Source organism: Electrona antarctica (genome assembly GCF_951216825.1).
Source record: "Electrona antarctica genome assembly, chromosome: 10".
In the NCBI taxonomy this organism is placed as follows: Eukaryota; Metazoa; Chordata; class Actinopteri; order Myctophiformes; family Myctophidae; genus Electrona; species Electrona antarctica.
In genome coordinates, this window is record NC_136791.1 from 17,753,981 (window position 1) to 17,776,050 (window position 22,070).

Below are 22,070 nucleotides of genomic sequence, written 5' to 3' on the forward strand. Positions count from 1 at the left end.
ATAACCATTCTGCAAGCTTATAAAATCGTGTAAAATCTTAATGAAATTGCCGTCCTAGAAAAATGTCCTCACAAATGTAGTAATACAATGTGCGTGCGTGCGTGCATGCGTGCGTGGCCAGTAACCCATCACTGTGTGCTGTGGTTGCCATTGAGCAAGGAATTAACCACTTAATAAACCCCAGCATCTGTGTTGTGGGGAAAGCTTTCGCAGGAAAATAGCAGATCTAGGTGATCTGCTGATTCCCCACAATAGCAGAAAATACACCAGTCCAGAGCCTGAGGGACTCTGGGTTGAAGTGGTTAAGAAGATAAGTGTATGAGCTGCTCAGTGGCCAACGGCAGAAGATGGGGTTTTCGCTGTGTTTACTCCAAGGCTGATAAATAAAGTTTGAGAACATCTGAACAGAGTCTGGTTTGTACGTAGAGACGTCAAGGCTGCTTCCTGCTCCACAGTGGCACTGAGATGAAAGCCTTTTTAAAAGGTGCTTTTGGAAACATCTTTCAAGGATTATATATAACCAAGGATAAGACAAGACGTTCTATAGCATCTACTGTAGGCGCACCGGCCGTGGGACGTTCGATGCCGTCTGGACCAGGTTATGAATAAAGACATTTTTATTTTGTATTGATTGTGAACATTGTCAGATTATCGATTCAGGAAAACAAAAGGCATATCACACCGCCCGCCACACGTTATGTTGTGATCTCATGCAATGGTCTCATTGCAACACAGTTACACAGAGTGCACATCGAAACACAAGAGACCAGAAAACCAAAGTGTGATATGTCTTCTTTTATATTCATGAACCGATTATTTAATGCAAGGTGGCAATCATTAAAAGATGCTGTTTAGATGCACAAAATTGAATCTGCCGACACCGATTCTGATATATTACATTATATTATATATTTATATTGAACTCATTGCCGACTTCTTTTTTTTTAGTTCTGCAGGTGAAAGTAGATGGTAAGCCCCCCCTCCCCACTAACAGCTGACGCTCTTACCCCATTTAGACCTGAGGCCGATTCTAAAAGCACCTTCTGAAACCTAACCTAAGGTCTCTGAAAACCTACATATTCTTATTGAAAGATTTGAAAAAATATGTTGCTACACGTATAGCAAGTACTAATGGGACTCAGAGGTATCTCCCAGATGGAAAGGTGTAACAACGTATAGGTTGCAACAGGTCTGAATGGGTTAAAGAGACAGAGACAGGCAGACTGGCTGCTCTGAGTACAAAGCCATTGACAGTCACACTATTACTGTGTCATCAACAGCGGTGAAAATAATCAGGATTGTTTTTTAGAGCGATTCGATGCCAATATGGGAGTTTTATGGCCGATATGGCCGATTTCAATACGCTCCCGATAATATTGTGCATCTCTATTCATTTGCTTGTCCAGGCGGCTCTCATTGACTCCAATGCATTCTGTGGAACTTCCGGCTCTCCTGACGAACACTGACCAATGTGCCAGCTGGAACCGCTCGACCAAGTCACATATCCTTCTCGTATATAATCCTTGGTTGTTCTTGGTTCTTCCCGGCGCTCACTGATTGGCCAGGGCTGGCTCCGCCTCCTCGTCCTCATCCATTGGCTGACTGCTGAAGCCGCTGTCTACTGTGGTTTCTGATTGGTCAAAAGAGACGATGGGAAAGAAACCTGGTCATTGTGGTTGATAGGTATAGTACATGCAGTGGTGGAAAAAATACTCAAATGTTTTACTTAAGTAAAAGTATCAATAGCCTACTGCAATGTAGATGTAATCCGTTGCAAGTAGACAGAAGTCCCTTATTAGAAATGTGCTCAAGTAAAAGTACAAAAGTATCGGCATCAAAATGTACTTAAAGTACTAAAAGTAAAAGTATTCATATTGCAGAATGTCCCATTTCAGAATGTCCCACTTCACAAAATCTTTTGAAAATAGCCGATCTACAAGCTCACAATGCGTCGCATCAGCTTGAAGATTTGCTATTTTCAAATGGCTGAAATGTATATGGTTGAAGTGGTTAATGTATGTTTTCTAATCAAAATTAAAATCTCCAAGGTAACTAGTGTTTTCAAATAATTGTAGTGGATTAAAAGTACAAATGTGGGCTCTGAGATGTAGTAGAGTAGAAGTAAAAGTATTAGAAATTGGAAATACTCAAGTAAAGTACAAATACCTCAAAATTGCACTTACAGTACTTGAGTAAATGTACTTTGTACAATGTTACTTTACAGCACTGGGTACATGTGCATAATGAGGCAGTGGAGTTATGGCAAGTATCCTGGTGATCCTGGTGTCTAACGTATCCAGACAACTATTCCACAATCTCCGAATGCTAGTATTATAGTTTTTCTCCCTGCAGGAAATAAAAACGGGTTTCCGAGGCTAGTATTATAGAGTCTGGAACTACACCTCCCGAAATCTGAGTAAGGAAGCTGCCACTTCCGTTCACGAAAATATATTTTAAATTATATTTAGACCTTATTTTTAAGGGACCAAGAAGTCACGAAGTGACTTTGGTCACTTATTGTTTTTGTGTTTTTAAGGTACCAAGAAGTCACAAAGTGACTTTTGTCACTTATTGTTTTTGTGTGTTTTTTTCTTCTCCTTCTGCCAAAAATAGCACTTCTGGCTGAACCGTGCAGTCGGCCCTCTACCAGGGAATCTGGTAGAGGGCCATGCCAAATGGTGACTATGCGAAGCCCATGTCGATTGGCCAAATGATGGCGCTATAGCACTGAATTGAAAATGTAAACTTTGAACGTGCATAGCTCATGAACCGTTTGAGCGTTGGCAATGACACTTCGATACATACATGTGTCTCCTCATGCCGAACAACTTTCGTGTTCTGACTTTTGACCTCTGACCTTTAGATCACCCACCATTTTGAATTATATGAAAAACAGTTCAAATGTATCTCCTCCCAGGATCTTCAAAGGATCAAAATGCACAAAAACGTCTACACTTGAACTTTAGACCTATACGGACAGTACTACTTGTAGTACAGTATAGTAGAGGGTCATGCCAAATAGCACTGAAAGCAGTCTTACTCCAATTGGCCAAAGGGGGGCGCTATAGCAATTTTTTGAAAATGAAACCTTTGAACAGGCATAACTCATCTTTGTTTGGCCAAAATTCATGGCACTTGTTTCCACATGTTCCTTGACTCATGGGGAACACATCTGTCACTTTAACAACGTGTGTGTGTGTGTGTGTGTGTGTGTGTGTGTGTGTGTGTGTGTGTGTGTGTGTGTGTGTGTGTGTGTGTGTGTGTGTGTGTGTGTGCGTGCGTGCGTGCGTGCGTGCGTGCGTGCGTGCGTGCGTGCGTGCGTGCGTGCGTGCGTGCGTGCGTGCGTGCGTGCGTGCGTGCGTGCGTGCGTGCGTGCGTGACCTACCCAGGGTGTGTTTGTCTTGTTGTAACTCCACCTGTTGCAGCAGTCGGACCCCCTCCGTCAGCCCCAGAGACTGAAGAGCCTCCACCAGGACCTCCACGGGACCCCCACCCACCTACACACACACACACACACACACACACACACACACACACACACACACACACACACACACACACACACACACACACACACACACACACACACACACACACACACAATGACTTGACATATCGTTGCTGTCAGGCAGAAACCTCAATATCTCCATATTTTAACTTGTTGTGTTTTAACGTTAATTAATTAATTACTACTTGATCACACTCTGGTGTCACACAAAAGCATCAAAAGTAGCAGATCTACAAGCTCTAGATCTGCACACACACACACACACACACACACACACACACACACACACACACACACACACACACACACACACACACACACACACACACACACACACACACACACACACACACACACACACCTGGTAGTTGTGCAGCAGGTGTTGGCACGGCGAGGGGCTGTCCTGGTACAGGTGTGCCAGTGTGAGCATGCCCAGTTTCTCCGCCAGCGGTCTCCATGGCACCTCGTCAACACTGAGCAGCTCCACCAGCCTGGTCACCGTGTCACTGTCCAGACCACTGTCTGATTCTGGAGGGAGTAGTAGGGACATGGTTATGACTGTCCAGAGACCACTGTGTAGTAGGGACATGGTTATGACTGTCCAGAGACCACTGTGTAGTAGGGACATGGTTACCACTGTCCAGAGACCACTGTGTAGTAGGGACATGGTTATGACTGTCCAGAGACCACTGTGTAGTAGGGACATGGTTATGACTGTCCAGAGACCACTGTGTAGTAGGGACATGGTTACCACTGTCCAGAGACCACTGTGTAGTAGGGACATGGTTACCACTGTCCAGAGACCACTGTGTAGTAGGGACATGGTTATCACTGTCCAGAGACCACTGTGTAGTAGGGACATGGTTATCACTGTCCAGAGACCACTGTGTAGTAGGGACATGGTTACCACTGTCCAGAGACCACTGTGTAGTAGGGACATGGTTATGACTGTCCAGAGACCACTGTGTAGTAGGGACATGGTTATGACTGTCCAGAGACCACTGTGTAGTAGGGACATGGTTATGACTGTCCAGAGACCACTGTGTAGTAGGGACATGGTTATGACTGTCCAGAGACCACTGTGTAGTAGGGACATGGTTATGACTGTTTGTTTTTGACTCGGTTCCACTGATCAATAGGGTGAAAATAGCAGCCACCTACCTGTGGTACTTTCACTGTGGCTGCTTTTGCTCTTCTTACTGTTCTGTCGACTGGACCTGGGACTAGGACCGGAGCCCAGCAGGTTACGCACCTGCAGGACCACAGGACAATCAATCTACATCTCTACAATTTAGCAGACATTCTTAACCAGAGTGTATTGCAAAGCACAAGATCAGTTTAAATGTCAGGAAGGCTAGTCAACAACAAACAACAAGGTAAATGGTCACATATTAAGTAGAGTAGAAACTGGGTTCTTAGCCCATTGAGACCTGAGACCAGATTCTACAAATGTCTTCTGAATCATGACAGATGTCAGAAAAAAACGATATGTTTCTATATTGGTGGTGCTCAAACAATTTCATGTCAAGGACACCAAAAATTATGTGTTTGGCCGCCAACCTGCATCTGAAAATATGTTGAAAAAAAATGTATATAATAAAAACACACCTCGAGAAATGAGTTTTCATTGTGTCACCATTAAATAGGAGACTAAACTTAAAGTATTATGTCAGTTCCATTGATTCAAAGCTCTAACACAATCTATTGATTGACATGTCCTCTGTACCTTCTGACAACAGGCCAGGTCCAGCGGGGTGTGGCCCGATGCCGGCCTCTTGCGAGGGTTGATTGGCTGCGAGGTGACCTCTTGACCTTTGAGCTGCCCTCCGATTGGCCGGCCGCCCTCCTCTTCTTCCTGCTCTTCGTCCGAGGATGAGGAGGAGGAGCTAAAAAAGAGCGGCTCGTCGTTCTCCACGTTTTTATCGGCCCCTGGAGACAGAAAGAAACAAAAAATAAACACGCATTATTGTTTTGTTTTTCTCTTTGGGTGAACTGATGTATGCTTTGTTTGTTTTGTTTTAATTGTTCCACCATTTGTGCCAGGGGAATCAAATTAATCTGTATTATAGCGCTACAACAAGATACCCATGTACCTGTCAAAATACTTCCTTATTGTCAATGAAGTCCTCGATCACAAGATTCACAACACCAGAGGGAGTTCAACAAACCACGTGCAACCCAGATTCGGCTCAAACAAGGGGTTAATTCAATTCGCTTCTATGCCATTAAAATGTGGAACTCCCTACCAACAGCCATTAAGAAATGTGAAGGAGGCTAGGGATAGCTAGCCTGGCTAATAAGCCAGACTCAAATCACACTGTCGTGTGGTATTTGAGTCTGGAGATGCTGTGTATGGATCTTGTTTCCCGGGGGGCGGGTTCAAACATTTTCTCTTTGACGCAATTGGTCAGAGCTACTGTCAGTCACACCAGTTCTCTGGTGTAGGAAATGGGCGTACAATTGAGCCTCTCCAGACCGTAATCCGCCGGCAGGCAATTTTTTTTTGCCAACGGCTGATTCGGTCTGGCTTATTAGCCAGGCTAAGGGATAGCCTCCTTCAAAACTGCTCTCAAAGAGCACTTATGTGCGGCTGCAATTAGAAACGGAACTATATTGTTCATGGAACTATATTGGAACTATATTGTTCCCTTTTTCTCTAACTGTGTATTCGATAATTCTATTTTGCATAGATGTGTATATTTGTATGTCTTTAAATATATTTGTTGGCTTGTTTAAATGTCTTGATAAATTGAAAATGGAGGACCCTGATGTAAACAAGTATTAGTGCTTTTTCTTGTTTTATCCTCGTAGCAGTTTTTGCATTGACCTGTACTTTCTTTTAAATGCACCCATTATTTCAATCAAGCAATCAATACAAAAATAAAGTCATTCTGTGTTATACCGAGAGAGACTGACCTGCAGCTATGAGCATGGAGCAGAGTGTAGGCGAGCCCAAGCTGGCGGCCAGGTGTAGAGGTGTGTTCCCAGCAAACGTACACACGTTCACATCAGCCTTCAGCTGCACAGGTACACGACAGAGTGTTATTACAGAATAAACCGGTAGAGGGCAGTACTGTACACACATTCACATCAGCCTTGAATCATCCCAACACAACAGTCTGTTTGTTCAGTGTGTATGTACCTATGTACGGTGCATGTGTGTGTGTGTGTGTGTGTGTGTGTGTGTGTGTGTGTGTGTGTGTGTGTGTGTGTGTGTGTGTGTGTGTGTGTGTGTGTTTGTGTGTGTGTGTGTGTGTGTGTGCGTCTACTCTGCGTCCTCACCTCAGTGATGAGGAAGCAGGCCACCTTGAACAGGTTGTCCCTGACTGCCAGGTGCAGGGCGGAGCTTCCGCCCTTCTGCTCAGGTGCATTGATCTTGGCCCCGCCCTCCACCAGCAGACGCAGCACACGCTCCCCGCCCCTCCTTACCGCCAGGTGCAGAGGATACAGACCTGACGGAGAACAGTCATTATCACACCTGCTTAAAACCCTAATTTGTCTTCTAAAGCCTAACAGTTTTCTAAAAAACAAAACAAAAAACAGTGGTGCTCAAACTTTTTCATGTCAATGACCCACAAATTGATATGTATTTGGCCGTAGACCCCAATCTCAAAATATTTAGTTCCAGGGACCCCCTAGAGGCCTAGAAGCAAAGACTTGAGTTAAAAATGTTCCCTTTAAAAAAATATATATTGTAAGATTTATTTTCAAAATTAAAAAAAAAAAATAGCCAAAGTATAAAGTAGTTAAAATCTAAATCTTTCAAGATTCTATTTCTATTCTAGTCTATTAGTTGTTTTATGTTTTAAAATAAATGGTCCACACTGGAAACAAGCTTTGGTTATTTTTGTGAATTCAACAACTTATGTCTTAGACTTAAAGTGATCACTAGTGAGTAGTGACACAGATGTTTGCTGTCATTTTGGCACCTTTAATGGTAATACAGTATAATATATAATATTATGTGCTCTTAAATGTTGCCAATAAAGTATCCTATTGTTGTTCTACTCACCATTGTAGTCTGCAGTGTTGACCAGGTGTGCGTGGCGTTCTCCCAGGTGTGCCAGGAGTGGGCGGAGCACGGCCTCATCTCCGCTCATGGCGGCCAGGTGGAGCGGGCTGCGTCCGTCCTGGTCCAGCAGGGTGGGGTCTGCCCCCGCCCGTAATAACACCTCCACCACCTTCACCTGTCTGGTGATCACTGCTAGGTGGAGTGGGGTCTTGGAGAAGAGGAGGGGAGACGTCAGTTTTTGAGCACATGTCTGAACTTTAATTCCTGGCCGTCGGCAACCACGAGCATGGAATCCTCTTCGCATTTGAGTAAATGGTCACGCCCCACTCCTACTATTAGTAGGGGATAAAGTACAAGCGGACTTGAGCCACGAGAGACATCACAGAGCACGCAAAATCGTGCAAGCAGCCGTGTCGAACGTTGCAAAGTTCGCTTAGCCGACTCAGCCCCGTTCGAGTTGCGACACGATATGGACAGAATAGTATATCATGTCCTGGCTAGAGTGTTAATGCCCCATATAGTTTGAATCACAGCGCACATCGCACAAGCGCACTGGCCAAACACAGCGTGTCCTTGCTCAAACGCGAAGATGATTCCATGGTCGTTCCGCAACCAGTAGTGTAAAGTTTAGGACTTTAGTTACCTGTCGGAGGTGGTTGCAGGTGTTGAGGACTCGCTGCTGTTGGCTGCTCAGCAGAGTGTGTATGAGCTGCAGAATGACTCCGTTCTGCTGGTGGATGATGGCCAGGTGCAAGGGACTGTGGGAAGGAAAAGTACAAAATGTCACACAGTGAACTCGATGAAGATTTCCACCACAAGCCAGCGTGCCAGCAATGACCCCTGGCCATGACATCAGACTGACTCACGTGTCTCCGTTGTCGTCCTGGACCCCACATAGGTGCCTCTGGATTGCCAGAAGGACCCTGACGTCCCCAGTGCTACAGTAGTGCAGCAGCGCCCCCGCCGTCTGTCTGGCTGTCTGCGTGGCTCTACTGTGGAGACTGGCCGCTGGACACACGGACACGCAGACAGAGGGATTAGAGTTATCCAAATGATTACCGAATCAAATTGCACCAAACATAATCTGTTTTCAAAGGTATCGTCCCTGAATTGTATCGTAGCCCATGTGTCTAGATGCGTAACGTATCGTCTTGTAAGGGAGAGATGCACACTCCTATTGCTCTGGATTAAGAGCAAATTTGTACATTTTTAATTGCTAAATGTGTTATTCACAACCTTTTTTAATTTCAAGGACCCTCATTTTAAGATGCGCCACAGCCCCCCATTTGATACTTTTTTTTTGTTTTTGTTTTTTGGGACCACAATCTAGACTGTACTCAGCAGGGGTAAAGTCTCAGAGGCACTTGCCCGAAAGTTTTATGGGCAACCCTTAGTGTCAACGCCTGCTCAGTGTTTAGTGTTTAAAACAATCGCCGATCCCCAATTTGCGAGAGAGTGTATCAAAGGGGGTCTGTGGTCTAATCGAATGCATATTAAAACTGGGTCTCCTTGAAATCAAAAAGGTTGAGAATCATTGGTCGATACTATAGTCTTACCTATTTGCAGAAGCTGTTGCTGTAAAGGTGAGCTGGTCTGCCCTGAAGCCTGCTGTTGGCTAAACTCTGTTGTGGTCTGTTGTGGCTGTGGGGCGGAGCCTGACTGTGGGGCGGAGCCTGACATCTGGGCCCCTCCACCTCCTGTGTAGCCAGTAAACCCCCCCGAGTAGAAGCCTCCTCCTCCATTCATCTGCTGGTTGAACTGGAAACCTGCTGGGCAAGACCACCAACCACATGCTCCTGTGACTTTATGGAAAGGACTATGCCCACACGTTTTTGACTTGAGAGCTACTTTCAAAATGACCAGCTCAACAAGATCTACCCACCGAAAACATTATAATACCATTGCTGAAAATGGCTTTGGAATAGCGGCGCTGGCATTACATTTAAGACAAATGTACTTGGAATGGGAAATAGAGGGGGCGAAATGCGATGCACTACCAGCTTGTAGATCGGCTATTTTCTCTATTTAAAAATGTAAAGAAAGTTCAATGTTCTTCCCCCAAAGTAGATAACATTTCATTAAAAGGTTGTCGATTTAATTTAATTTTGTATTACTGATTTGTTCGATTAACTGTTCTTGGAACAGACGTCCCGAGAAGTCAAACGTTTGACTGGAAGGGGACAGTAACTCTAACGTCGCTGAGTCAGCTGAAGCCGACTTCGCATCGCTCAGTGCAGAGACTTACTGTTTTAACTGTTTTTTGGCGGAGCCGTCACCCTTTTACGCCTTGGGTTTGAGAACTGCACTTCTGCATTCTTGGAGTGTGGAAGTGACAAGGTCCTGGCACCATTCGACATATGCTCTTTGGGGAGTGTGTGTTGACTGAATGTGACCCTTGCTCCTTCATCACTTCTTACCTCCTCCTCCCCCTACGCCTCCTTGTCCCCCTCCTCCAAAGGTCCCTCTCCCTCCTCCTCCTCCTCCTCCACCTCCTCCTCCTCTCCATGGGTCGTAGTGTGGGAGGGGCTTCTGCTTCTTCCTCTGCACCTCCTCTTTATCTGACAGAGAGACAGATGAAAGAGAAAGAGAAGAAAGGGGGAAATAATGAAAAGCAAGAATATAGCAAGTTAGGGAATAAAGACAGAAACATGTATTTAAGTTCCCCCCAGTAATGTTTGTCTTTTCCTTGACTGTGTCCGTGCAAACAAGTGACAACCAGCATGAGTAGGTGTTTTCAAAACAACCACAAACACAAGTGCTGTATTGTGTGTTTCAGTGTCTTTTAGGCTCATGTTCACACCGGCAGCCCCAAACCCTGCCCTCGTTCTGCAAGGATTCAGAATTGGTTCGGATTGAAAGCAGAATGGTTTTAAAGACCCAATGAAATGGAGAAATTAGGTTTTGAAAGACCCACTGAAATGGAGAAATTACGTTTTTAAAGATCCACTGAAATTGAGAAATGAAGTTTTTCCACACTTTTAGAGCATACCGTGGTCATATTAAGGAGTGAGGACATCATGAGAGAACTCATAAGAGGAGAGAAGCCCTATACCACTGTGAACAGTGTGGGAAACTGTTCAGCCAGGACAGTATTCTCAAACTTCACCAGATAATTCATACAGGAGAGAAGCCCTACCACTGTGGCCAGTGTGGGAAACAGTTCAGCTCCAGCAGTAATCTCAAACATCATAAGAAAACTCATAAAGGAGAGAAGACCTACCACTGACAGTTGGTGATTTTGAGTAAAAATCCTCTCAAACAACCACAAACAACATCACATTGTAAGATACTTTGGGCAATGTAGTGGTGCACCGATACAACACACACACACACACACACACACACACACACACACACACACACACACACACACACACACACACACACACACACACACACACACACACACACACACACACACACACACACACACACACACACACACATTTCTAGGCTACCACCCAAAGTACTCATTACCCTTTTCTTAACTTTCAACGACAGCAGTGGATTAAAGTCACCATGGAAATGCAATGATCATATAATGATGATTTGGTTGTTAAGGTCAGGTGTGTGTGTGGTTATAACTAAGTACTGTATGCCTACATGTACTCAAGGACTGTACAAATTTGAGTTTTTTACCAGCTGCTAGCAAGCTGAGTCTATAATCGATGTGCAAGCTAGTCCAGCTGGTTTTCTCATTGGCTGATGTATGTGCGCACCGCAAATATGTCCAGGCGGAAACGAACGACTCAGAACACAATAGTTCCGCCTTAGATAATTTTGATTCCTACCTAAACTACTGCGCTGAAACTGACACAGAGGCAGTTACCCCCGCAGATAATAATAATGCAGCTGGTAATTAATTGATTTAATCTTTTTTATTTATTTATTTTTTACTGGAATATTTTCATGTTTCAATACATTCACTCCACTACATCATAGAGGCAATTATTGTACCTTTATACCACTGCAATTACTTGAAAACTTTATTTAATAGTTACTAACGGCTGTTTATGCTTGTTCTGTAACCTGATCTAGGCCTACGTCTGATTATTACTTACTTTTGTGTTGGGTGCACTTGTTCATTTGGAGGAGTAAATCATATCGTGATTACCAGAACTGACACTTGTGATTGCTAATCTGCATAACCAATAGAGGGCGATGCAAGCCAAGGCATCTCAGTTATGTGACAGACTAGCGATAAATAACCAACCCATGTCGCAACCACCAGATCGCTCACATCTTATTGTTGTATGAGGTAAATGGACGTACTAACCTACTTAACCTTATAGAACTAAACCCAGGTGGTTTTCACGCGGACAATTATGTTTATGTGATTTTCATAATGCTGCTGATGTCTGAGCTGGGTGGCTTGGGTATAGCTTCATGATTCTCAGTGTCATCATAGTGTTTTTCTTTCGTGAATTTCACCCAAATTTAGTGATAGAGTGAGAGTAATAAATCCCACACTCACTTTTTTCCACTGGACCATTCTCACATGTCCCAGGAATGGGTGGACCAAAGGAGAAGTGTAGGTGAACTGCTTGTAAAGTATCCATACCTTGCACTTGCGGTACATAGGTGAACTGTTTGGGGTCGCTGCTGTCCCCTGCCTTCTTCCTCTTCAGCTGGAGGAAGACGGTGACCGGCCGTTCGATCTCCGTACTGTGGTACGGAGGAGTCTTGAACACGATGGCATACTGAAGAATGAGGAAGAACAAGATGTTTGTTGATGTTTACCAGGACTCGGTAGCTTTACAGACAATAATAATAATAATAATAATAATTCATAATATATAATAATAATAATTCATAATATATAATATAATATTCATATTCATACTTGTTTATGAACGTCGGTGGGTGAAAAGTCTCCAAAGGCCTCCCATCCCCCTTCCTCCTCTTCCTCATAAAAACGGATCTCTATATCATCTGGAACACAGCACAGACAATACATCACATAGACCATCCATATAGTGTGAGGTGTGAGGTCAGATGTAAGTCATTTTCAAATCAGTTTGAATAACTGACTATCATTACACATAACAGATATAACGGAATAACAATAATGTGAACCAGATTTATTTCAATACCACCAATGCAATGCTCCTACTACAAATATGTTCAAAATGCAATCATGACGATTTAAACAGTTACAGATTAAATAATAAGCAAAATAGAAGCTAAAATTACTAACAACATTAAATACAGAATATTTGGTGTAGAGGGAAAAAGACTGCACCAACTACAGAGGCAACTCAGGTCCATTTTAATAAGTAGGCCTATATTAGAGGGTTTAAGTGGTTAAAACAACTTAACAACTTAAACCCTCTATACTTAGTAAAACAGACCCAGAGTTGCAACTGTCTCTTCCCTAAATATGGCAGATCTAGCTTGTTCATAGATTGGCACTTTGGGACCTTGAGGGCGCTAGTAGGGATCAATCGGTTAAATGTCCCATTTGAACCATTGTGCCCAGTTGATGTGCTGCTCACCTTTCTGGACTTTGTCGCATAGCAGAAATATCTCGTCTCCTCCCATCACAGAGCCACACGTCTTATCCATGCGAGAGATCTTCAGATTGGAAGCATTGGGAGACTCTGGAAGAAAGAGGGAGGGAAAATGGAATTCATTTGGGATTAGGATTGAATTGGGATTCGAGAGTGAGCACTCCCCAAAGTTATTTGAATGCAATGGTGGATTCAAATTAACTAGAGCGGTGCCCGTTGGAGCCTCTACATGTTGGGCACTGGCCTACTTGGAACGATCAAATTGGAAATGCATGCCCCACCCAGATATTATGTCTGTGCCCCTTTTATGTCCATATATGGAGTTCTATGTCAGGCATGCCCAAATATGGAGTCTATGCAGACGTCAGAATGATGTCAGAACAGGCCAGCTCCATATATGGACACTGGGCAGGGGCCCTGTCTAGAGCCCGGGCAGAGGCCTTTATGGGGAGGTTCTGGACAACCGTGGGTCCGACCGACTCAACACCAGACACTGCACTCCCTGTGGTGGTGTGGAACGTGTGTCGAAATTGAAGTCGATGGGGCGAACGGTTCTCGAGTTACGTGGATTACAACAACACAGAGATTTATAGATAGATTGTTCAAATACATTGATCAAATTGTTATAATCACATAATGGATTGATTGATCAATATGGTATGGTATGAATACAATAATATAAAATAAAGTTGGTTAAGTTATAGTTATAGTTTGTGTAGAACTCACTGCTGTCATAGATAGGGTACTAGTACTTTTAGATGGAGTGCCGTGATTTTTCCCCCCCCTAAAACATGATCTTCAGGTATTATGATTAAACTAGGAGGAAGATTTATTTCAAAAAAGTGTACATAAAGTGTTCAAATTATGTTTTTTATGTGGCCACACCCACCAGTTCATTAAGTATACATGGCTTTCACCTTAGCACCAATCACCTGAACTTAAGCCTCGCCCACAGCTGTTGTTGTACGATAATGTGGGAGGGGTTAGGGTTATGATGTCGCTAAAATTGTGTTATTTCGATTGGGCCTTTTAACTCAAAAGCTTTCAGCTTTCAGGAAGAATCCAAAAATACACAGGGAAGACATATTTGACATATTAGACATATTATAACCACACATGGGGGTCTATTAGTTAACACTATAAACTCTATAAACACATGCAAAACAGAAAAAGTACAAAAATACACTCCATGTCTCCATCTTTAGCCTACTAGTAATAGTGTTAGTGTATAAATAATATGGTTTGTTATAGTAATAGTGTTAAACTCACTACTGTCATAGATATAGGGTTGGTTATAGTAATAGTGTTAAACTCACTACTATCATAGATAGGGTTGGACACCACAGGTTTGAGGGCTCTGGTGAAACCTCCGTTGCTGTCCTGCAGGTAGGCGGTGAACTTTAACCTCACTATGTTGAGGTCCATGATCTTCCCAAGCTCCTTAGCTTCTCTCAGGAAAGAACTCTCCTCTGCTTCTGTTCAGGATCACACATGCGTGCACACACACAGTACTGCATTTTCAACGACCCTTCAAAGATCCCTGGTCAGCTAAATCAGGGGTTCTCAACCTTTTGGGCTGTGGACCCCCAAAAATACGTTGGCCATGTCGTCGTCGTCCCCCCTCCCCCCACCCCCCTGGTGTAGGCTTTAGGCTGCAGCTAAAGCTTATTTTGCCGATACTAAATCAAATCTCAAAATGGGTCAAATAACAAAGTTTCGTAATTTGATTTAACAAAACTGAAAAACTATTTATAAATATGCTTGCTAATCCAAGTAAGAAAGCAACAAACAGTTGGAAAAAAAAAACACAAACAATGTCAAACTGGGGATCCTTGAAAAAATAAATTGCTTACTGTATGTCATCATAAGATTTGATCAGATAATAAATAAAGAGTATTAATAAAGACTCTTGTTGTACCTGTGGAATGGTAGTGCGGTCCTTTCGGCCTCCTCCTCTCCTCTTTCAGCCTTTTACTCAACACCTCAACCACTCCTTTCTTCGTCACATGGAGGATCCCCAGGTTGCTGAAGCTGTATGGGAAGATTATTTACTTAGCAATTCATCTCTCCATTACTTTTTCAGTTGAATAATCAGGTGTAAGTGATTTTAACTCCAATCTTCTCCTCTGGTGGTCTCTGGTTAAGCTAAGAAGGTTAAGCTCTTCGTTCCTACTCTGACCTATGGTCATGATGTGTGGGCCACGACCGAAATAATGAGGTTTCGGATACAAGTGGACGAAATTCGTTTTCTCAGACGGGTGTGTTATCTCTTCTCTAATCATGAGTATTTTAATCATGTTGTAGTTTTTTTATATACTGCAAACATGATTTGTATATCTTGTTTACAAATCATGTTCTAAATGTTTTATTGGGTCATACATAGTAGATAGAGGCCTCGTATAAGCCATTTTCACGCGAGAGAGATTCAGAGTACTTTGCTTTGAAAGTAGTCAGTTTAGGTGGTTCGGGCATCCCGAGCATCTCCCTAGGGAGGTCCTCGTTGCACGTCCCACTGGGAAGAGACCCATAGGCAGACCAAGGACCAGACGGGGGGGATTATTTGGGATCCCCCAAGAGGAAGTTACTAATGTTGTTCTGGAGAGGGAGGTCTGGAGCTCTCTGCTGGAACTGACTCCCGGATAAGCGGTTGAAATGATGAACATTCAAAAAGGGGTCCATGGTGATGTTAGGGCAGTGGTTCCCAAACGTTTTAGCGCAAGACCCAAAAGAGAAATTAGACCTAGAGTTTTCCCAGGACCCAAACTAGTGCTGTGTGGTGTGAGTGGATACTAACGATGCGGTGAGGTCGTTAGGGCCCACGTCCAGTGTGCACGTGCCATTGTCCGTGCACTGTCGCCCCACCAGGCTGTGAGCGTGCACGCGGGGAGGGTCTGAGTGAGTAACGAGCTGCACCTCCACCCGTGCATGACCAACATAGTTATTCACCTGAGAGAGAGAGAAAGGGAGAGAGAGAGAGAGAGAGAGAGAGAGAGAGAGAGAGAGAGAGAGAGACAGACAGAGACAGACAGAGAGAGAGAGAGAGAGAGAGAGAGAGAGAGAGAGAGAGAGAGAGAGAGAGAGAGAGAGAGAGAGAGAGAGAGAGACAGAGACAGAGACAGAGAGAGAGAGAGACAGAGAGAGACAGAGACAGAGACAGAGACAGAGACAGAGACAGAGACAGAGACAGAGACAGAGACAGAGACAGAGACAGAGACAGAGACAGAGACAGAGACAGATTGAATAGTTAGTCAGAAATGGAAACAACACTTACAGTCAGACATTCACGCTAAAAGGATAACACAAAAAAGTCCTGGGGACGTGTGCGTTTTTTAAAATAGGACTGGACCTAAATTCAACGCAAGCGTTTAGGGTAAACGCGCACGTTTTGTGCGCGAAAAGCGTGGTGTAGCTTGGCCGTAACCCAACCAAGACGGGACACACTTGAGAGTGCAACCTCTTCCTCTTGGAGAGCAGGGGGAAACCTGCACTGCATGCACCTGTTGACAGCTGTGGAATTTCTGCCCTGCTTCCTTGCTCGGACTCATGCCATCAACTATTACAAAACACTATATATGTACAAAGGAGAAAAAGGAAAACGATGCCAGTGAATGACACCTCCTTTCTATGGTAATTTATTATTTAGACAGAAACAGGCCTACCCTCAGAAGGAGAGGGAGATTTTGAGAGTGACAGAATGACGAGAAAAATGAATGAGGTCCAAACAGTGTTTGGACCTCAGTTTGTTGACTGACCTTCACTGTGGGATAGGTCCTCCTGTTCTTCTCACTGGAGGCCCCCGGGAGCCCGCCGTGGGAGGGGCCCTCACACTCGTACCGGAACCTGAACCCTCTCTGAACATAAGTAAATAAGAAAATAAGTAACTCTCTCTCCAAAAACAAACAAAGGCAAAGTGACAGTTGCGTTAGGAAACTGCAAACTGCAACTACCAATATTTACAAGAGACTTTACAAAAAATAGCCCAAAGTTGCCTGTTATAAAGTGGACTTGGGAACTGTGAATATAATTCACAGTAAATAAGTTAATTTCAATATGTACTGGAAATTACAGTCACAATAGAGCGTCGCAGTCCCGCCTCCTACCCTGGACCAGGAAATGAAACCCAATGCATTATTCTCATAGACATTTCTTAAAGTATTTATTTAAAGACGGTTACGCCGCGGACAAAGCCAACTCGAGTCGTGACAACTCATGACAACACAAACAATATTTTGGACCAAACAAATAATTAGAAAGAAGAAAGAAACGGCAGGTTACAACACTTTTTTTGTTGTTTTTCTTCTTTGTAATTATTTGTTTGGTCCAAAATATTGTTTGTGTTGTCATGAGTTGTCACGACTCGAGTTGGCTTTGTCCGCGGCGTAACCGTCTTTAAATAAATACTTTAAGAAATGTCTATGAGAATAATGCATTGGGTTTCATTTCCTGGTCCAGGGTAGGAGGCGGGACTGCGACGCTCTATATACTTTCATAATACACTTTAGAACAATTTCTTGCCGGTTTCTATAGGCTATTTGGAAACTTTTTATCCAGATCCTCAAACTATGGCTTTTCAAACCTCCAACCTAGTCCAATGTCCTCACTGGAGCGTCTTGATTAGCAATCATGATCAGGATATAAAACACACGTGTAAACGCCACCACTTACTGGAAATGTCACTTCCTAAAGCCAGGACTTTCCAGTCATGTGCCAACAACCAGTGGTGGAGTACATTTACTCAAGTACTACTTGAGCACAATATTGTGTCACGTTGACTTTGAGTATGCCCATTTTTCTACTACAATAGTACCACAGACGAAAAACAGTCTAAGTCCAAATCTCATTCTGACCCCTCCACGAAAAGGCCTCGTTGTCTTATTATCTATCATTTATACATTATGGATCAATAGTGTGGACTTAGACTGTTTTTCGTCTGTGGCATTCATAGAAACTTTTAGTTACATTTTATTTTGTAGATAATATAATTATAACACATACATTAACCAATTAAAGCAGCACTATGTAACTTAATATTAATGAATACATTCAATATGTATGTATGTTAATACAATAGCAAAATTGGCCCGGCCCAGTTATGGCCCAGATAATCGATTTACACTCAACCCAGATTCGGCTGAAACAAGGGGTTAAATTAATTTTGCTCCTGCCAACAGCCGTTGAGATATGTGAATCCCTAGACTCCTTCAAAACCGCCATCAAAGAGCACTTACGAGCGGCTGCAATTCGAAACTGGGCCCTGTAAAAAAGTTAAAGTCCCCCCCCCCCCCTATTTGTTCATACTATACATTTTAACTGTGTATATGATGATTTATTTTTTTGCATAGAAGTGTATATTCATGTCTTTAAATGTTCTGATGAATTGAAAATGGAGGACCCTGATATAAACAAGTCTTAGTGCTGTTTCTGGTTTTATCCTCGTTGCAGAGTTTGTATTGACCTGTAGACTTTCGTTGAAATGTACCCATTCTATACATTTTGCAATCAATCAAAACTCGGCTCACTTGGAGCAATGAATTACGGCCCTTTTACAGCCCAGTTCTGGCTTGGCCAAAAGGGCCAATGGTCCGTAATGGTCCGTAAACAAAAACATGCATTGCTCCAAAGGTCACGACACGTCTCACCTAAACACAGGATCTGACACAAATTTTGAGCTGAAGGTCAAGATTCAGTTTCTGCCTTCATGAGCAAGTGCAGGCAGTCTCTATTAGCCCAATGGTCAAATTTCAGCACTTGTGGTATAGGGAAACCAGGTTCAAATCCAGGTTAGATGGGGAAAGTTTTATATTTCGTATATTAAAAAAGAAAGAAAGAAAAACATACAACATACATGTTGATGCCAATACGTTTGTATTAAATCAAGTCGCATCTTAAATACAGACTTAACAACGTAACAATGTAGAGTATCCACTTAACCCATTTTGAGTTAAGTGGCTATTGAAAAATAGCAGATCTACAAGCTCATAGCACGCCACCGAGTGGCGCGCTACGAGCTTGTAGGTCTGCTATTTTTGAAAAATCGTAAAAATGTGGCGCAAATCTTTGAATATAATATATTCTTTCAAAGTGAATGTTTTTAACTCAGGTCTAGTACTTCCTCCACCACTGCATACTATAGCAATAACCCAACCTAGACGGGACACACTTGAGAGTGCAACCTCTTCCTCTTGGAGAGCAGGGGGAATCCTGCGCTGCATGCACCTGTTGACAGCTGTGGAATTTCTGCCCTGCTTCCTTGCTCGGCTTTAAAAAGGTCATCTGATTACTGTGACACACAATGTGCACCCTGTACGCCCAGTGGCTTTATGTAAATCCAAACGTTTGACCGTCAACAGCACAGGAGCAAATGCTTGTATCCGGTGACTAACACTAACACTAAAACATATAACTTTGTTTTCGTTACCAAATCTTCCTAATCTTCTGTTCGTCTTAATGCTTGTTTTCTCTGCTTTGTTTAGCTATTCATTTGCCTATAGCACTGTTTTCCTTAACTGTGGGCCACTGAGGAGGTACCGTGAGTTAGATATGAGGTGAGCTGAGGTGAAAAAAAAAAATATAATAAAAATAATATAATATAAACTAAACAAAACAACTAAACAGGGTAGGGTATTAAAATTGCATGTCTCTCTTTTCAGATGTGTTACTGGGTAGATTCTGTAGAACCAAAAAAAAAACAACTACGAAGGCACACCGTACTACGTAGCCTCCTTCCTTTTACACAATGAATAAAGATCTATATTCTAATGATTTGATTATTAGTTCATCTTACCTGTTTGGGCTCCTCAATGATCTGGATATAAGGTCCATGAGCTGAAACAGGAATACACACTATATGGTTATTTAGATGACCCAGCTCATTATCCAAAGTTCAGAACAAAACTTAACTTTTGAGACAACACTTAATCCAGAGTGATTTACAGAAAGCACATCAAATGCATAGAGACAGTGCAGTGTCTCGGTAAACTATACTGTAGGAACCAACAACCTAGCATCCGTCTAAAACAGTATAATATCCCCAAAATATATATGTAACTATAAAAACTATAGGACCTATAGCATCTGTCTAAATAACATGATGTTGTTTAAATTGCATTTTAACCTTTGCATACGGGCTGAAGTGGAATCTGAAGAGGTGAGTCTGCAGATTAAGGTAGTTTAGGGAGTGAGTCTGCAGTTCTCACTGCAATGGGGAGTTCGTTCCAGTGACAGTTTGGGAGCCAGAAAGGAGAAGAGTCTGGGACGTCGGGACATTTTTCATCATCCACTACAATTCCAGATGGATTCTAAAATAATTCACTAATATTGGACATCTAAGGAAATTATGTGGAATTACGTGGATCTCGAGATCCACATAATTCACATAATTGCACACAGTTTGACGCTGATCCGTTCTGCGGTTTGCAAGATTAGCTCTAGATAGAGACACACACACACAGACCCTCTCTTAGACCTCTACAGTAGCCTTGCATCTAGTCTAAAAAAGAACGTAGTAGGGGACTACTAGAGCTACCCCAAAAATGTTAATATTGAGTTTTTTTATTTTATTTTATAATCAAAATAGCTGATCTGCAAGCCCACAATGCATATGCAGCATGGCATGTTGAGAGCTTGTAGATCCGCTACCCTTCAAAGCCATGTGCTTGAGATTCATGAATTACTGACTCATTATATATTCAGTCAGGACAACTCATGAATGGATGGAATATAAAATGAACAATATTGGGGGTAGCTGGGGTGGAGGAGGGTGAGCAGCAAAGGTTTTTTGCAGACAGCAGCACAGCAGAATCAGTGTGCAGCAGCAAGCAAGCAAGCAGGATGAGCAGTGCAAATTTCCAGTTTAAATAGCCGGTATGAAGCTGGAATGAGTGTGTGATTGGATGAGTGAATCATGTGAATGAGAATATGATGCTGAGGCGATCCAATGAACGGCCGCCGGCAACTGCACTGAGTTTCCTGACTGAACTTGCTTTGCGCATGTCTGTGACAGGTGCGACGCTCATTCATTATCTGAGATATGCGGTCTGGGTTGTATAAATTGTCCATCACACCTGCAATATACAGGTATGTAATCCGATTCCTAATTATTAACTTGCTGTATTTCTCTACATTTTACTCGTTTAGTTTGTGATATGGTACAAACCTTCCAAATGTATAATTCCTGTTAGGTGTCGATTATGACCATCGATTACCGATGCCTTGACCGATATGTTGTCCAAAAGGACAAAAATCAATTCTAATCAATTCTAATCAAAAAAATGTGTTTGTTTATAATAATGATAAAAAAGGCAGATGTACATGCTAGCAACACATCATCGCAGGCTTGTGAAATCGGCGATTTATTTTTTTACTTTTGGGGAAAACATGTGGGCATTTTCAAATGGGTGTGGTTGGATTTGTGATAGTGAGTAAACTGACCTGTCTCAGGGATGTAGGGCTCTGTCTTTATGTCCACCGGAGGAATGTAATCACAGGTCATCAAATTCATCAGCTGGGAACAGAGACACACATGTTTACAATAACACAACGTAACATAGCTAGAGCATATCGTTGCTGTCGCCTGTCGGAGAGAAACCTCTTACTGCATCTCCATTTTCTCCGTAAACTAAACGCCCTACTTGATCATACTACGTCACATAAAAACATCAAAAGTAGTAGATCCGCAAGCTCAAAGTGCAGCGCGAACACAAGCTAATATTTATTATATTGTGGATTGTATTGTGTTGTGTTGAAAACGTACAGTAAACATTTATGAATTCATGAATTACCCATTTGTAACTGTGAAAGTATACAACATTGACCCATACGGGTCAATTTATTTCTATTTCAATCCTCTCACAGGTCAATAAACAGTGAGGATTTTTACTGTACAGGTGTCTTGATTCTAAAGCCTGTTTTTAAATCTTTAATTAAAGGTGTTGTACATGATATGTTTTGGTTTAATAAACAAATGTTAAAAGGTTAATGCTCTATATTCTGATTATCTTTAAATGTGAGCAAGACGAAGTTTATGCTATTTGGTAATCAC

At 42.7% G+C, this 22,070-nt stretch overlaps 1 protein-coding gene across 1 annotated transcript in view; it reads right to left on the bottom strand.

Annotated features, from left to right (window-relative positions):
• Positions 1–648: 648 nt before the first annotated feature.
• Positions 649–22,070, bottom strand: part of nfkb2 (nuclear factor of kappa light polypeptide gene enhancer in B-cells 2 (p49/p100)) — a 35,126-nt gene continuing 13,704 nt past the window's right edge. The window contains exons 4-24 of the mRNA XM_079511620.1: positions 21,461–21,533; positions 19,815–19,855; positions 16,783–16,881; positions 15,825–15,976; positions 14,949–15,061; positions 14,347–14,505; positions 13,016–13,120; positions 12,364–12,452; positions 12,082–12,220; positions 9,938–10,078; positions 9,077–9,289; positions 8,387–8,528; positions 8,164–8,278; positions 7,521–7,728; positions 6,791–6,960; positions 6,425–6,527; positions 5,235–5,437; positions 4,670–4,760; positions 3,870–4,036; positions 3,386–3,497; positions 649–1,630 (exon numbers count right to left, since the gene is read on the bottom strand). Of these exons, the coding sequence (XP_079367746.1) occupies positions 1,551–1,630; positions 3,386–3,497; positions 3,870–4,036; positions 4,670–4,760; positions 5,235–5,437; positions 6,425–6,527; positions 6,791–6,960; positions 7,521–7,728; positions 8,164–8,278; positions 8,387–8,528; positions 9,077–9,289; positions 9,938–10,078; positions 12,082–12,220; positions 12,364–12,452; positions 13,016–13,120; positions 14,347–14,505; positions 14,949–15,061; positions 15,825–15,976; positions 16,783–16,881; positions 19,815–19,855; positions 21,461–21,533 (2,715 nt within the window). The 3' untranslated portion in view covers positions 649–1,550. The remainder of the gene's footprint in view (positions 1,631–3,385; positions 3,498–3,869; positions 4,037–4,669; positions 4,761–5,234; positions 5,438–6,424; positions 6,528–6,790; positions 6,961–7,520; positions 7,729–8,163; positions 8,279–8,386; positions 8,529–9,076; positions 9,290–9,937; positions 10,079–12,081; positions 12,221–12,363; positions 12,453–13,015; positions 13,121–14,346; positions 14,506–14,948; positions 15,062–15,824; positions 15,977–16,782; positions 16,882–19,814; positions 19,856–21,460; positions 21,534–22,070) is intronic.